The sequence below is a fragment of the Populus nigra genome, chromosome 1 (genome assembly GCF_951802175.1).
Source record: "Populus nigra chromosome 1, ddPopNigr1.1, whole genome shotgun sequence".
Classification (NCBI taxonomy): Eukaryota; Viridiplantae; Streptophyta; class Magnoliopsida; order Malpighiales; family Salicaceae; genus Populus; species Populus nigra.
The window spans coordinates 5,358,345-5,374,669 of record NC_084852.1 but is presented as its reverse complement, the minus strand read 5'-3'; the positions used below and the strand labels follow the sequence as shown (position 1 = coordinate 5,374,669).

At 34.1% G+C, this 16,325-nt stretch overlaps 2 protein-coding genes across 2 annotated transcripts; one reads left to right on the top strand and one right to left on the bottom strand.

The window, feature by feature from the left end:
- Positions 1 to 533: 533 nt before the first annotated feature.
- Positions 534 to 3,647, top strand: LOC133675888 (COBRA-like protein 10). Its single transcript, XM_062097428.1, has 3 exons — positions 534 to 1,451; positions 1,861 to 3,293; positions 3,444 to 3,647. The coding sequence occupies exons 1-2, from the start codon at positions 878 to 880 to the stop codon at positions 3,279 to 3,281; spliced, it is 1,995 nt and encodes a 664-aa protein (XP_061953412.1). The 5' UTR covers positions 534 to 877; the 3' UTR covers positions 3,282 to 3,293; positions 3,444 to 3,647.
- A 2,648-nt stretch (positions 3,648 to 6,295) lies between these two features.
- On the bottom strand, positions 6,296 to 14,517 carry LOC133693802 (uncharacterized). Its single transcript, XM_062115126.1, has 11 exons — positions 14,017 to 14,517; positions 13,122 to 13,217; positions 12,942 to 13,045; positions 12,115 to 12,410; positions 11,274 to 11,396; positions 10,482 to 10,570; positions 9,901 to 10,006; positions 8,889 to 8,986; positions 7,790 to 8,050; positions 7,053 to 7,136; positions 6,296 to 6,611 (listed from the first exon to the last, which is right to left on the bottom strand). Exons 1-11 carry the CDS (start codon positions 14,104 to 14,106, stop codon positions 6,597 to 6,599), a joined length of 1,362 nt encoding a protein of 453 aa, XP_061971110.1. The 5' UTR covers positions 14,107 to 14,517; the 3' UTR covers positions 6,296 to 6,596.
- Positions 14,518 to 16,325: the final 1,808 nt, after the last annotated feature.

The window sequence follows — 16,325 nt, the reverse complement described above, 5'->3', positions numbered from 1 at the left end:
CTGTAACACAGGTTTCAGGTATCCTGGTTGACCAAAATTTGCCAGTTATATTTCTCTGGCAGGGGTTCATGCCGATAAGAAAAGAGGTTTGATGGAAACTCCATCAAATCGAAAAACATGTTTGCTTTACAAAAGAAAACCATCCAAGTCGGCTGTTTATCATCTGCTGTTATCCATCAAATCTAGTTCTATCCATCTCTTGTTAATCAAGAAAGCAATGGTTGATAGAAACATGGAGCTTTAGAATAGAAAGAGGGAGGGAGATGACGAATAATCGATCTCCCTCGCAACTGATATCGCGCTGGCTGTTGCTGCATTTTGGTCAGTTAATAGAGACTTAGAGCCAACTGGACACAAGCCACACAAGCCTGCTTGACCATGAAAGCAGAAGACCGTAAACTCAAAAATCACTTGGCAGAAGGGTAACAGAATCCATTCTTTGTGAGCTGGTTCAGGTTAGTTTTTGGTCCCTTGGAATCATTTTGACAATGCAATTTTTGTTTATATATATATATATATATATATATATATATAAAGTAAAGAAATATTTATATTGCAGTTAAATTCAGTAATTACCCTCTAAAAATAGTAAGAACCCTGCTGACATCCTCCACCTCCGAACCAACCGTGAAAACTAGAGGAAGAGAATTGGTATAAGACTCGGTCTTGGCTATCTCTATTCCAATTTATAAGCTTCTCATCTCACTCTAACTTGGGTTTCCCTTCTCAGTGACTCCCCATTTCTCATTCATAGCCGCGTTCTCGAACGCGGCAAATTCACCACCAGCTAACCCATAACCACACTTTCTGTTTTTTCCCTCTCCATATTTTTTTATTGAAAAAGTAATTTCATTCTTGCCCTGCAAGAAACTAGAAAATGAAAGCAAATTTAGGAGTGGAGGTTCCATGGCAACTGGTAATGCTAATTCTCATTGCCTTACCATCTGTGCTTTTTCATGTTTGCCATGGCCAAACCGATGATTATGAAAATCCTGCAGCCCCACCACCTGGCCTGGATGAATGCAATGGATTATTTCTCACCTATTCTTTCATATCCCGCGAAAAAGAATATCCAAGGGTAAAGAATGCATCCGCACAGGCATGGGCGTTCAAGTCATTGGCAACGATAACCAATACAGGCCAATATGAACTAAAGGGTTGGCAGATGTTTGTAGGCTTTCAGCACAAAGAAATTTTAGTGTCTGCTTCCGGGGCAATCGTCGTCGATGGTGATGATTTCCCTCTGGAAGTTGGCAATGGGACAACCTTCGCAGGAAATCCGATGACTGACCTGAAGACTGCAATTGACACAGCAGGAGATTTCACCCAGATTTCAGCACAGATTGAGATTACAGGCTCGGTGTTTGGAATTAAGCCACCAGGAGTGCCTATGCCAAAGAATATAAAGCTTGTTAATGCTGGGTACAAATGCCCTAAAGCTACTTTGAAAGGTAACAATCCTCACGTCTTGATGGACATGTTTTTTCGTTCAAATTAAGCATTGCACTTGGTTTATCTTTATGCTATTTAGATAGATTCTGTTCATACAGAGAGCTTGTTTCTTTTTCTTCTCTTGTTTCCCGACCAGGCCAAAAGGCAGGGACTTGAATCTGAGTTCTTGCCCTCTTCTCGCCACATGCCAACGATCACACTGAAGCAAAATTATTTCAGATAAATTTTATATGTTTTTCCATATCATGCTTCATAAATGTCATCAAAAGTCTACAATCAACATTGCTACAATTTTCAGCTGTCATATATATATATATATATATAAACCCATCTTTGATATCATGTCACAAATTGCAACAGAAGTTTCCTTAAAATCAATATTCATAATTTATTTTCTTTTCCTTCTAGGAAAAACCTATATGCAAGTTTGTTGTAAGAAGGATCCCAAAGCCAAGAAGGTTGACAAGAAAGTGCTCAAATTCTTGCCTCGTCGAAACGGGGATCTCTCTCTCACTTACGATGTACTTCAAGCCTACGGTAGCAACTACCAGGCCCAAGTTACTATTGATAATATCAATCCATTAGGCCGGCTTGATCACTGGAACCTAACCTGGGAATGGATGAATGGAGAGTTCATTTCCAAGATGAGAGGAGCCTACACTCACAAAAGAGACTTTTCCGAATGCGTTTACGGTCCTGCTGGAAAATATTACAAAGATCTCGACTTCTCCACTGTTATGAACTGTGAAAAAAAGCCAGTCATCGCAGATCTTCCTCCGGAAAGAAAAAATGATTCACAAGTTGGGAAGTTGCCATACTGTTGTAGAAATGGTACCCTTTTGCCAGCTATAATGGATGAGAGCAAGGCAAGGTCCATATTCCAATTGGAAGTCTTCAAAATGCCTCCTTTCTTGAACAGAACTGCTCTTGTACCACCCGAGAAATGGAAGATTGATGGAGTTGTCAATCCTCAATACAAGTGTGGCCCTCCAATCAGAGTAGATCCAACAGAATTTCCTGATTCAAGTGGACTTGATTCTAAAACTTATGCTATTGCAAGTTGGCAAGTGACTTGCAACATAACGCGTCCGAAGGAGAAGCTTTCACGATGCTGTGTTTCTTTCTCTGCTTATTACAACAGATCTGCCATTCCCTGCAATACTTGTGCCTGTGGTTGTGACAATAATATAGGTTGCAGCAAGACTGCAAGAGCAATGCTTCTCCCAGCAGAGAGTCTTCTTGTGCCTTTTGATAACAGGACAAACAAGGCATTAGCATGGGCTGATCTCAATAAATTCAAAGTTCCAAACCCAAGACCTTGTCCTGATAATTGTCCAGTTAGCATCAATTGGCATATTGACTCTGATTACAAGACTGGATGGACTGCTAGTGTCACTCTTTTCAACTGGGGTGATTCTCCTTTCGAGGATTGGTTTTCTGCAATCCAAATAAACAAAGCCTATAAGGGCCTTGAAGGTGTGTATTCCTTCAACGGAACCACGTTTGACAACCTCAACAAAACTATCTTCCTTCAAGGCCTACCAGGTTTGAATTTCTTGGTGGGAGAGGTAAATGGAACTAAACCAGGAGATCCAAGGATTCCTGGAAAGCAACAAACTAAGATATCATTTACCAAAAAACATACCCCGGGCATAAATATAGCACGGGGTGATGGGTTTCCTACAAGAATACTCTTCAATGGAGAAGAGTGTGCTCTGCCTAAGCAAATCCCCCTGTCGAGTGCAGAGCAAAAATCTCCTTTTAAGTTCCTCACAGTCATAATCATGGCAATCATGACTTTCATTACGATGACAGATCACCTTCATTGATCGTCTTTCAAGGTTAAAATTCTGTTTTTTTTTTTTTGTATGGAATTCGCTTGGGTGAGCATTTGTCTTGCCTGTATCTATTTCAATGAAAGCTTTTTAGCACTTTTGTAAAGACTAGACAGTAACCACTTTCTTGCTCATGACACAACTTTTCTGCCTCAGCAGCGGAGCAGGATCTGTGACAAGAAATGGAGCATGATGCAACAATGAGTCCAGGGCCTGTATCTTCTGAAGTTGAATATCAAACGGAAGATGAGAAAGGTTGTAACCAAGTTCAAAACTGAAAAAAATATCATAATTTTTAAAAAACTCCAACTACTACCAGCAGTTAATTATATGCAAAACAGTGATGAATTGCCCTCTGTATACCGATTCCATACCTGTCTTTTTGTTTATCTAGCATGCCTTGATGAGGTTTTAATGGTAATAGAATAACTTTCAGTCCATTTGATCCGTAGGGTTCTTGATTTTCGCATCAAATGATGAGACCATACAGTTTAATTTTGCAATTCTATCCTGAAATAAGATTTATGCAGCCTGCAAGGTTTGTCTTAGCTTTTTGAATCTCAACAACTCATGTTTCCTAAAACTAGGAAATATTTCTGCTTATTCAGTTCAGACAATGTTGTTTCACAGAAACTAAGAATGCCATATTCTTGTCCTAAGATAGGAACATAGTGAAGGGCTTTCGCTAGTTTATTCCATCAAAAGGAAAATAATTAAAGTTGCAGTGACTAAGAAATGGAGAAAATGTTTTCAATTGTTATTTAACGTGGCAAACCTTTTAAGACCACCTGCTGGGGGCTCCAATTTGAACCTGTCTAATATCAACTGAAACAGATTATACTCAACAAGATCAGCTTATTATCTGGGGCTTTTTTCTAAAAAAAAACTTGATATTCCATTGCAAGTGTTGATGTTTTGCCAAGTTAGGTAATATATGCTGATCTGCTTTTTTTCATGCAGCTGAGTTAATGAAACCACAGTTTTTCCCTTTCACCCAGTGTCCTAGAAGTCAACTTGGACTTGATCCAGGATGAGCTTAAAAAAAATGATTTGGAAGTTTACTTGGCAACTCGGTTAAAAATCCTGGTTCACCTGCATTTTAGTTGACCCAATCAAAATTTATTAATTTTTTTTATATAATTTTTTTTTCAAAACAACATCATTTTCATCTTTATTTAAATTTTCTCCATTGATCTTTGCTAACCCGTACGACCCATAATGAACTTGCACCAAGTCAACCCCGAGTTGGATTTAATAATTTTGATTGTGCTTCGTCATCAACACATGAATTCTGAAGTTCAGTGAGGAAATAGATTTTGACTAGGTTACTTTTCACAGTATGATGTGGATCGAAACATAATCTTTTTGAATCGTGAAAAAGAATCTCCAAACCATGGATCAAATTTAAAAACTCCCGACAAATCAAAATTTCTGGAGTTAGTTATATTTAATTGATTTGATAGATTTAAAGGTAAAATAATAATAATAATAATAATAAATTAAAAAAAGTAAAAATCAAATGACCTATAAAAAAAATATAGGTAAGTAACTAAAATAACCAATAAAAATATAATTTTATTTTTTAAAAGAAATTCAAGATGATATTTTTTTTAACATTAATATAACAACATATTAGATCAACTCAGGTCAATTTATAAAAACCATGAGCTGAGTCTACTAAGTTTAATAATTTTTTTTAATTAATCAAATATTAAAAGATAAATTAAAAAAATAATAAAAAACTATTTAATTTTAAAAAATAGAATAAAAAATTTTCAAAAAGACAAAAAAAAAAACCATAACACGCTGTCTTGAGTGGCTTAGCAGTGTGAGAGCTTAGAGGAGGCACACATGCATTAATCTTTTTTTTTAAAAAAAAAAAAACAATTTTCACCTATTTAGGTACAATTATGATGGCTGAAGAGTCGAATGATGGGAGACCTAATAATCCTAAAACACCATAAAAGAACTAAAAAAAAACTTGAATTTCTTTCTCCTTGTTGTCTTCATATTACTTTTTTTGTTTTTATCTAAAATCTGATAACTAAACAAAATAAATATTTGTATGAAAATAAAATTATAATTTGAGGTTTTTTTTTTTGAAAAACACCAAACTTAGAGCTTTCAAATAAAAGAAAGATTGCATGAAATCATCGAACTTCACTCTTATATGTGTTTTATTATTGGATAATAATAGTCTATTCGTAGAAGATTTAAAATTTTTAAAGTCCACAAACTTAGTTCGAAAACACTAGTAGTGATCATACATCAAATATACAAATTCCATCCATTCATGATCAATCATGTTGCCTTGAAAGATTCTATAATTGGATTTGATTCCATTATCATATATACAATAATTTAAAAAGGTTATAATTATAGTTTTCAGATTAATCAAGAACTCAGAGTTATGTATTTTCTCCTCATCTTATTTATTAATTTGATTTTTTTTTCAATGTCAAGACTAATTTTCACTAATTAGTCTATAAAAAGATTAAGTTGAAAGGAAAAAAAGTTTGAAAATAAAAAAAAGGCAGTAACTCCACTGTTAAAATTAGGTGAGTTCCCCGATTGTAATCCTCCACCATGGCCCAATTTGTTTTGTCAAGCTATGTGATATCAGCATCTTCCGGCCTTCTGGGTTCTAGCACTTTTTAAGAGTCCATCGTGGAGAAAATTCAAGCAGGTTCAAGAATTTAGTTGTGATTATTCTTTAGCTATGCCGGGATATATGTGCTTAATTTTAATTTTCACATTATCATTTCAGATTTGAAATTAAAAGACGATTGTGAGAAAGACAATTATCAATGAAGACATTAGTCATACTTGGATGATTTTACAAGGTATGGATAACTCATCCCTGTCCCAGAGGGATTTTGCATGGGAGACTACAAGAAACTTTCCAATCTGAGGAACTTATGCCTTGCAATCTTCATCCGCTAGTCCATTTTTGACAAGGAAAAACATTAAAACAAGAACATTAACGGAGAATTAGAGATCAAGTCCCATACACGCAAATGATTTTCTTTGTATTTCATTGATGATTAAGTTAAAATGTATATGTTAACACAAAATGGATGGATACATGGTTGTATTTGTACATGGATTCTTATGTTGAAGAGGCTGGTTTACAGATAACAATTTACTTTCTGCAAGACCATTTTGCAGGTTGGAGCAATAATAAAGTTTTGGTATCTCCAAGCCAAAATTTGTGTGGTAGTATACCGCATCGATTGAAAGTTTAAAATACAAAATGAAAGCTTCCCAATATTTATCAGCTGGGGAAAAAATCATGTGTTTCATTGTAGGCTATGGCTTCTTCGCCTGCAAGAGCATGAATGACTGTAAGTTCAAGAAATAACCAAAAGAACTTAGCTAATAAACAAGCAGCTGAGAATCCCCAGGAAAAACATGTATATAAACTGCCTAGGCAATAAAAAAGAAATCATCAGCAAGCAATTGGAATCAGGACATTGTGCTGTTATAACCCTTTGGATGTAGCTAGGTTTTCGTTTTTCTTTTTCTCAATTTCCTTCAGAATAAAAAAACTCTCAACATAAGTGTAATGAAAAAGGTATTACTCCCTGCCCTCTGAATATTTATTTGATATAGAAACAAAATGCTAAGAAAAACTAAAGATAAAAAAGGCTTGATACAACACTCTTCTGGATTTTTTTTTCCAACTGTTTGCTCTCTCTAATTCTAATTGAACATTTCAAACGCAACATCAGGAATTATAGTAGCACTCCAAGGTAAGAAAAGCACCTTTTTTAAATATTTCTTGTGAAGTTTCATAGCACTGCTGCATGCTTTCTTGGCATCTAAATTTCCAGTCATGTCATTCAATATCTGAAAGGCATTGCAAAAGAAAATGAATGAGAAAATAATCAGGTTAAAATCATATTTCACAGCACATGAGCTAGCTCGTGGAATATTATCTAGGTAGTACATGCACTACTATTTACCAAAAAATAAAAAAATAAAAACGTTTTGCAAGTTTTATGTAGTCTTTCTTGCTACAAATCTACACTAGATGCAAGCATAAATGAACGTTAGAAACCTACAAGCACGGTCAGTGTTGATCTGTTGGTTAAGTGGATGTGTTGAATAACTTGGGGAGGACTCATTCAACTATCCCCATGTTACCAGACAAACTTTTGCCACATTTTCAGTTTCTGACTCCACCTAACAGTGTCATGCTTGGGATTCGAGACTGATCCTCAACAGACAACTATAGCAACTAGAGCGAGAAATGGGGGCTGCTTTGAATCTTTCTTGAGACACATGCTTGCAGAAAGGGTGATGCTCAAGCTGCAGCGACCACCCGTCACCCCCTGCATGCAAACTTATAGGGTTCGTGGACCATCTTCACTACTAAACACTTCCACTTTTATTTACTTTCTCCTACATGCTTCTGCTTGGTGGTACATTGCCCTTCCTAAACTAAATGGTATTTTATAGGTGTCTAAAGGATAGGGCACAAATCAACTCATCAAGCTTACCTTGACAACGTCATCCAGGCCCCGAGCCTCCTGCAAAAGCGTAGAGCTCTTATCTTTTAATACACTGGCAACAAGGAAAATAGAGATGGGAAGGGGGCTTTCAGAATTCACTGCCCCATTTTTCATATTTTCCCTTTCAAACTTCCCATAGTGCCGTATTGACTTTGTTCTTCCCTTAGACCCCTCAGCTTTCTCACCATTCAATTCCGGCTCTTCATATACAGAGAACAAATCAGGGTCGTATTCAAGGGCCCACATCATCTGTAGAGATTAAAGAAAAGAATGCGCATATAAGAAGGTGCGGATTTTATGTTCTGCAAGCAGAGAGGTAAGTAACTAAGATAACGTAGTTTACGAAGAAAAAAAAACCTTTATGCCTACATCTCTATTCAAAGATGCATATACATGACAGAAAACAAACAAAAGATAAAAGAAAAGAAAATGACATAGTGCTCACATATATAGGCTCAGGATTAAAGAAACTAGAAGAAAAACACCATTTAGGTACCAGTGACTTGTTACAACATTCTGTAGCTACAGAGTGGAGGCTTATCGGATTTTTTTTTTTTTATCTACAATCCTTTTCTACCCACCCAAGAAAATAAATGTATGTCTAACCACATACATACAATAAAGGTAAAAGGATTTTTTTGTTTTGGTGATTGAGTAGCAATTGTTCTCACATATGGGAATGTACAATCTAGGAATCAAGCTGGGGAAATTGGGTTGGGCTTGTCTATTGATAGGTCTGGAGTCCTCTGAGCTGGCTCAGCAGATTTTTTGAAGGATCTAAGATTTGTCCTTGACTGTCATTTGTTCTGAAATTGTAAATAAACTCCACAGCTTGGCGATGAACTACAGGATAGGGTGAAGAAATGATCACTGGAATATGCATACACATTATCAGTTTAGAATGAGTTTTCCGAACTTTTGACAAGACCAATTCTGTAGATAAACAGTTCTACCCATAGCTTTAAATTAAAAGGAAAAAAATTAGAATTTTACATTGCCTTCATTACAGGCAATCTGAAAATCACTTGAATATACATAATCTTTTCAATAAACCAAACTAAAATAATATAGCGAACTTGAACCATACCTCCCAAAGGTAGAGTGAATCACAAAATGAAAATTCTCGGCGGAACAAAACCATGAGCATACGGAAAGCAAATAAATAGTCGCCTCCACCAAGTGCATCTGTGTTCAAAGACCAAAACACATCTTTAATTTCTTTTTTCAGCATAAATGAAGAAAGTTGGGAAAAGTTAAAAACTATCACAAGAATCACGGCATAACATTGTTATTATTGCTAAAGAATCACAGCTGAAAACTGCAATCTGAAAGGCATATCATAACATAAGTTGGTTTCCATATCATGGCTGATACCACACTAAGGCAAACACTCATGTACACATAGGATCAGGCTTTCTTAATCCTGTACCCTTGTTCCCATGCAGCATCTAGATATTAAAAAAGGGTATTTAAAGGGGTTATAAAGCAAATACTTATTTTGTTTTTTCCTGAAGAACTTGTTCCAATTTTATAGGAACTCAAGTTCAAGGGGACCAAAGCTACTATGAAATGAACGGTATGAATGAATGCTAACTAAAATGTAAGGGATATAGTTGATTATAGTTTTCTTTTTCTTCTATGGTTGGGACAGGGACATCAATCATGATACTTCCATCCTATATTGACAAAACTTTGGGGGTTCCACATTCCTCCAAAGGTATGTGTAGGTCCACTGATGCAAACAAGCCACCTTACAGGAGCAAAAACATAGAGAAACACTTTCATCACAGACAAGTCAATTAAAAAATTCTCCAGGTGCTGTCCCTTTTCTTTATGCAACAAGGCAACAAACAGTGACATTAAGGCATTCGTCCATTGGTTATACTCAAGATTCCAAAGTAAAAAAAATTTCTTTATCTATTTCTTTCTCAATAACCTGTATCTTCTTTTGGTAAGTGCTAATAAAAAGAAAAAAGAAAAAGTAAAGAGTAATAAACTATTAAACTGAATGGGATTTATGAATTAACAATCAGTATATTGAATAACATAGAGGCTGGCTTAAAACACATAATGGGGAAAGCATAAATTTAAGACAATACCTAAATGCTGATGAAGTTTTGGATCGACAACCTGAGTAATTTCGGCCAAATTACTAAGTTGTGTCTCCACTCCAACAGAGCTCTCAGTGCATCTGAAATTTCCTCGCTACAAAATTTCAAATAATATAAATTCATGAAAATGTGGAAATCAAAAGGAAAAAAATACTGAAGCTAGAGCTGTGGAAACCTCCAAAAGCATTTTGATTGATCATAAAAGTTATTTCAACTCAGAGAAAAATAAATCCCAAATAACTAACAAAAGAAGAAAAACAAGTGATCAGTGCAATGAAGGTCAGGAACCAATTTATGAAGGTAAGCAACATAATAAATGCTCGAAAATTCACGAGGACATGAAGAAGTAGTTAACTCATGAGATATGAAAGTCGAAACCATCAAGTGATTCATCAAGTATAAAAATTCAAATAACCTAAAGAAAATTAACCTTATCATCCACTTCTATGCAATAAGAATCCAGTACAACAATAGTAAGAAAAACCTATGTGCTTTATCCAAGAGCACCATCACACTGTAAAGTATCTTGTGCACAAAATTGAGAGACAAAGAAAATGAAGAGAAAGTACCAATCTGCGCATCAATCGTTCAAAACACCAAAACGCATCAGCTTCATCTTCAAGCAGCATTATCATGGGTGAGCAAAGATCACTCATTCCTGTCCGCCATTCATGCATTTGAGATTTTAGAATTTACACTTCATTACGTCAATGTAGACATAGGTAGACACATCATTATAAAGGTAGCATAATCATTATGACCTTCAGCAACCAAACATAGTTATTCAAAAGAGACAAAGAAGACATTTGTGGAGTTACTTCTTAACAGCTCAATCTATTATAACCCAATACATCATTTCCAGATCATTTCAAATCTCATGTAATATTAAGGTAATATTGTGTAGATGACTGTGTACATGCATATCAATATTAATTTTCAGGTCAACAGAATTTCAAACATATAGGATCTTGGCATGTGCACTGTTGTCATTTCATTGACCTGATCTACATAACAGGCACATATGATTCAAACACAGTTTCAAAACCTAATTATAGACAAGTGCTAATGCTTGAAATATATATGTGCCTGACATTTTGAGATCGTTCTGTAAACTGGTAGAATAAAAGACCATTCTCTTTATTATTATCCCCATTCCCCCTGTAACCTGGATAGCCAGATACCTCTTCTCATTCAATAAATAACCATCAATTCTGGCACTTAATTTATAATAGACTAATCAATGATAGTTAAAGTGACTTGAGACTCTCTCTCTCTCTCTCTCTCTCTCTCTATATATATATATATATATATATATATATATATATTAAATTCACAAATATGACAATCATTTTATCATCTACCTTGACAATAGCCGACATCTGTATCAATCCTGGCATAAACAGCTAGAATGTCCCAAAGTTTTGACAAGTTCTCTTGCTTCTCATAAAACACCAACGTCCTGTCAGTGCGATGCACATCGAGACCTACCACCCATAATAGTTCAATCAGAAAGAATCATTTGATAGAAAAAAAATATTAAAAAAAATCCAGGATTACAATAATGCAGTTATGACTAATTAAATCTTGAGGTTCAAATTAACAGAGTTCAACATGCATATCTTTTCTATATGCAGGGGCAGAACTAATTGGAGGGTTGGAGGGGCAATGGCACCCTAGACTTTTTGAAATATTTTGCACATTTCATTCTTAAAATTCTTAATTATACCCTTCAATTTAAGGTCATAGGACTTGAAAATTTTGCACCCCCAAATATTATTAACTGTGTCTTTCCCTATGTTGTTTCATTTTCAATGTTACCTAATTCCCTATCCCCACCTTCCTTCTCATAAAATTGCCGCTCCGCCCCATCTCTAAGGAACGACTTCAATACCCATAAAAGAAAACATAAACAAGAACCAGAGCATTAGAGGAACAGTTTAACTCAAACTCTGCAATCCTGCATGAGAGAGAGATTTATGGTAAAACAGTGATTATAAATATTAAAGCCAGAGTCTAAAAGTAACATTTGTGCATTAATGAGAGAACATCAATTAATCATTAACTATTGCATAACAAGAAAATTGGCTTTGCAAAAGCTTTAAATTTCCATTAATACCTAGCAAAGCATTGACAGGAGAACAAGAACTTATTTTGCACCAATGAAGAGAGAAATCTGCGCGTTAATATATGAACATCACCAACCTATTTGATGCAAGGTGAGCAGCCATTGGATCACTTTCTGGTCCAAAGGACCATGGCTAGTAAGATCTCTCACCATTTCTGAACAGGAAGCATTTATTCTTGATTGATTTGTGCCATTGCCATCTGCATTGCCAGTTTCAGCAGAGGGGCCTCTGTCTTGATTTGTTTCTAATATTACTAACGGTTCTTGAATGGGCTGACCATCTTCGGTGATTACAGGCGCTGTAATAAATCTGCCACTTCCAACAACAGGAAATATTTGGCGGCACTCTTCTTTCCACCTAATATATTGTATCCTGAAGGTGCAACATAAGAACAACTTATACATGTCTTCTAAAGTAGGAATAAAGCATCACCAAACTTCAAAGGTTTATGCACAAAAAGTAAGGGTAATTACAGTACTTAACTCAAAATTAATATACCTACATTTCTAAAGGGGAGATTCTGACTCAACTAGATTATATTTATATCCATGCAAGGAGATGAAGTCCCCATTATAGTATTATGTAAGAGATCTCCAGAGTCAGATTAAAAAACCTAATGAGAGCAGAATCTTTTGTTGAGTACGTTCATCTACATGGTCCATAAATTATCAAACTTGCCTAGCCCAAAGAGAAAGCCTGGTTCTAGATGGTGACAAGAACCAAATATTGAAATTATCAAGTTGTCTCACATTACTGTAATTCCTATTGTCACAATAAAAGAAAAGCAATTAATAAGTCAATGTCTGGTCATTAACTTTGATTGAACTAAATAAGTAGATCCTGATCCTCTTCTGTGGTTTGTTGCCAATATGTTACACTTGTGAAGAGCAGAAAACAGACTACCTTCTGCGCTGCCGTATCTCATCTCGTTCATCAAATGTACTCTTAGGGTCATAACAGCCGAGTAAAAATTCCCAAACTTCTCCTCTAATTGATGGATGGATCCCCTACAAAAAAGGAAAAGAAAAATTATGAGCATTAAATCTCACAGTTGATTGTAAGATCTCTTAAAAGAACACTTGCCCCACGGTAGATTCGACTAAGGGTCTTGCTTATATCCAGGTATCCTTCTGGTGTAAATGCAGCCTGCCATTTCCTTGGACTTAGAGTTTTACCAGCCTGCAAAAGTGGATCCAAAGGAAGCTGCAGTTATTTCCATTACAAGTAATGTGTTTTAAGTTCAGCTGGCAACACCAATCAATATGAACTATTGGAGCTGAACAGTTTGACCTTATTGTTTATCTATTTCACGACAAGCTAGCTTAAGTGTCCATATAGACTTGCCAGTTTAACAAGCTAGCTTATGTTACATTGGTGATTATTGCTGGAAAAATCCTTTCTCACTAAACAATTGAAATTAGATTAAACAAATCAAGTAAACAATCCAATTGACTATTCAACCCGGCTTTAAAATAAACCAGAAAAAAGGAGCCTTTCTTAATGCATTAATCACGCAACCATTTCATCTCTGGTCCAAAGTCAACATCTTTTCTCGAACTCAACCATATGTAATGATCATAATAGCATTATTTTCATATTGTAAGCTATATTTTCCGTTTTCTGCGAGACATTGATCCATATCATCATAACAAATACCATTTCACTCCAAACTAACCAAACGATGAGAACCCGACAAATATCAACATAAAGCCACAATGAACCGAATTCCAAAGCATTGATCCATATTATTCAAATGGATATCCGGAAAATATAAAAGAAAGCTACAAAGAACCAAATCTCAAAACTATGAACCAAATCAACCAAATGGGCACGTCACAAACATCAAAACAAAGCCAAAAGAGACCAAGATTGAAAAACTTTGATCTAAATGAATCAAATGGGCATTTCACGAATATCAAAAAGCAGTCCAGAAAGGAAAAGAAAAAGAAAAAGAAAAAACCAAATCTTTAACGCAAACCTTGATTTTGAATCTGGTTTTTGGAACATCCGTGCATTCAGGCCGGACCTGATAATATGAATCAGCAGGCTGTCCGGGATCTCTCCACATTTATAATAGCCAAGAAAAAGAACTCACAAAGCAGAAATCAGGAGCTTGACCCCCTTAAAATTATGAGATTTACAAGAAGATGAAGGGTTCAAAGAGGGGGAAAGCTCCTTAACAATAACAACAACAAAGACAAGTTCAAAACAATAAAATATGAGAAGCAAAAACAAAAGTGTTTTTTTTTTTTAATGTTTCTGTTTTTAGTTGTTGATTTGTTTTTGTGTTTTTAATAATAAATTAAAGAGTAATAATTATAATTAGAGGTTAGGGTGTTGTGGGGTTATTTTCATGGTCATGCTCATGCTGTTTTACTCTGTCAAAGTTCTATTTCCATCTCGCATCACCAAAATTCCTTTTTTCTTTTTCTTTGTCTGTTTTTTTTCTTTTTTAAGAAAATTATTTTCTTCTTAACCTTTTTTAGAGTAAAATATACCTATTCTTATTTTATTTAATTATTTACTAATGTAACTAAATTATTTTTAAAATAACATTATAATTTCTATTGGGGGATTACCTTTTTATGATCAACATATACCTATTTCTTTTTCTTTGGCTGTACTGTTTCCCTTGCACTCTTTCCCGCTTTCCTTTTGGGTTTAGGTAGTTTACTTGATTTCTATTGGGTGATCAGAGAAGCTTAGAAGGAGCGAGAAAAGCGCGTGATCATACGACTTGGTCAGTTGGTCTTCCCAAAGTCCACTTGCCATTTTTGGCGGGTAATGAGAGGACATTACTCCCCGGATTTTGTAGAGTTAGGAGTTGTCCCACGGGAACCTGTTGGTGGGTGAAGCAAACGCGCCGTGCTTGTTGGAGGAGGCGTGGTGGTGCCCATGTTGATTGACGTGTGTTGTAAGTGGGCCCAAGAGAAAATGCGAGGGAAAAAAACGGTTACTAGTTTACTTTGAGCTGTTGAGTGACCGATGTTTCGATTACTATCACCGATTTTATGAGTGTGATTGAAGTTATTTTTAAAATAATTTTTTATTTAAAAATTTATTAAAATAATATATTTTTATTTTTTAAAAATTAATTTTTATATTAGTATATAAAAATGATTTTAAAATATTAAAAAAATTAATTTAAAATAAAAAAATTTATTGGATTGATTTAAAAAAAAAATCTTGTATATTTACATTCAGTTTCAGTATCATTCATGAAAATCCTCTAAACTTTAGTTTATTTGGATTGATTCGAATCGTTTTTCTTGGGTTTTTTTTAAATTGATTTTATTTTATCTTTTTCATTCAGTAGTAGATTGATTGAGAATTAAATTTTATAATTTATTTTGATTTATTTTTTATTGGATTATTATAATATCATCATCTAAGTCTAGAATTTTACATGTTAACCAGGATTGGTTTGAATCTATACAATATATCATCGTTTTAATATTATTTTTAAAAAATATATCATCTAATATATCACTACCTTAGTATCTAAAGAATATAGTGTCTAATATGAATTCATGTTTTTACTGCTAAAAATAACATCAATAACACCTTTTTATTTTTTTATATTAAGGCTGTGTTTGTTTCTTGTCAAAAACCATTTTCCAAACTTTCCTGTGTTTGTTTGCTATTAGAAAAGTTGGTCAACAGAAAACACTTTCCAGTCAAAGAAAAATTTGGCTTGATTTCCAGGAAAGTGTTTTCCTTTTATTTTGGGTGGAAAACACTTTCTGGAAATTGTGAAAAATTTAAAAATGTCATATTATTTGCTGATTATATCAAATTTGGTCCTTAAACTTTTAATTGCTATATATATTTTGTTTTGAATATTTATTTTTTAATTTCATCCCTTAGAATTTAATTTTTATATTAATTTTGGTCATTATTTTTATAATTGTTATTTGCTTTTCTCTTATTATTTTTTAATTAAAATTTTTTATCTATGAAATTAGTCATCATTCTTTAGATTGTTACTCATTTTATTTGAAATTATTTATGAAATGTTAATTATTATTATTTGAATTTCTTCATCTTTTAATTTTTTTATTTTTTAAATTTGATCTCTATTATTTTGACTATTATTTATTTTATTTGAGATAATTTATGAATTTTTTTTTAATTTCATTCTCATTCAACTTTGTAATTTGTAAAATTTATTAATTATTATTTTAATAAACTTGAAAAAAAATAAAATATTAATAAGTTATTTTCCAACTAATTTTCCATGATATAACCAAATACTGGAAAGTATTTTCTAATTTATTTTTCATGACA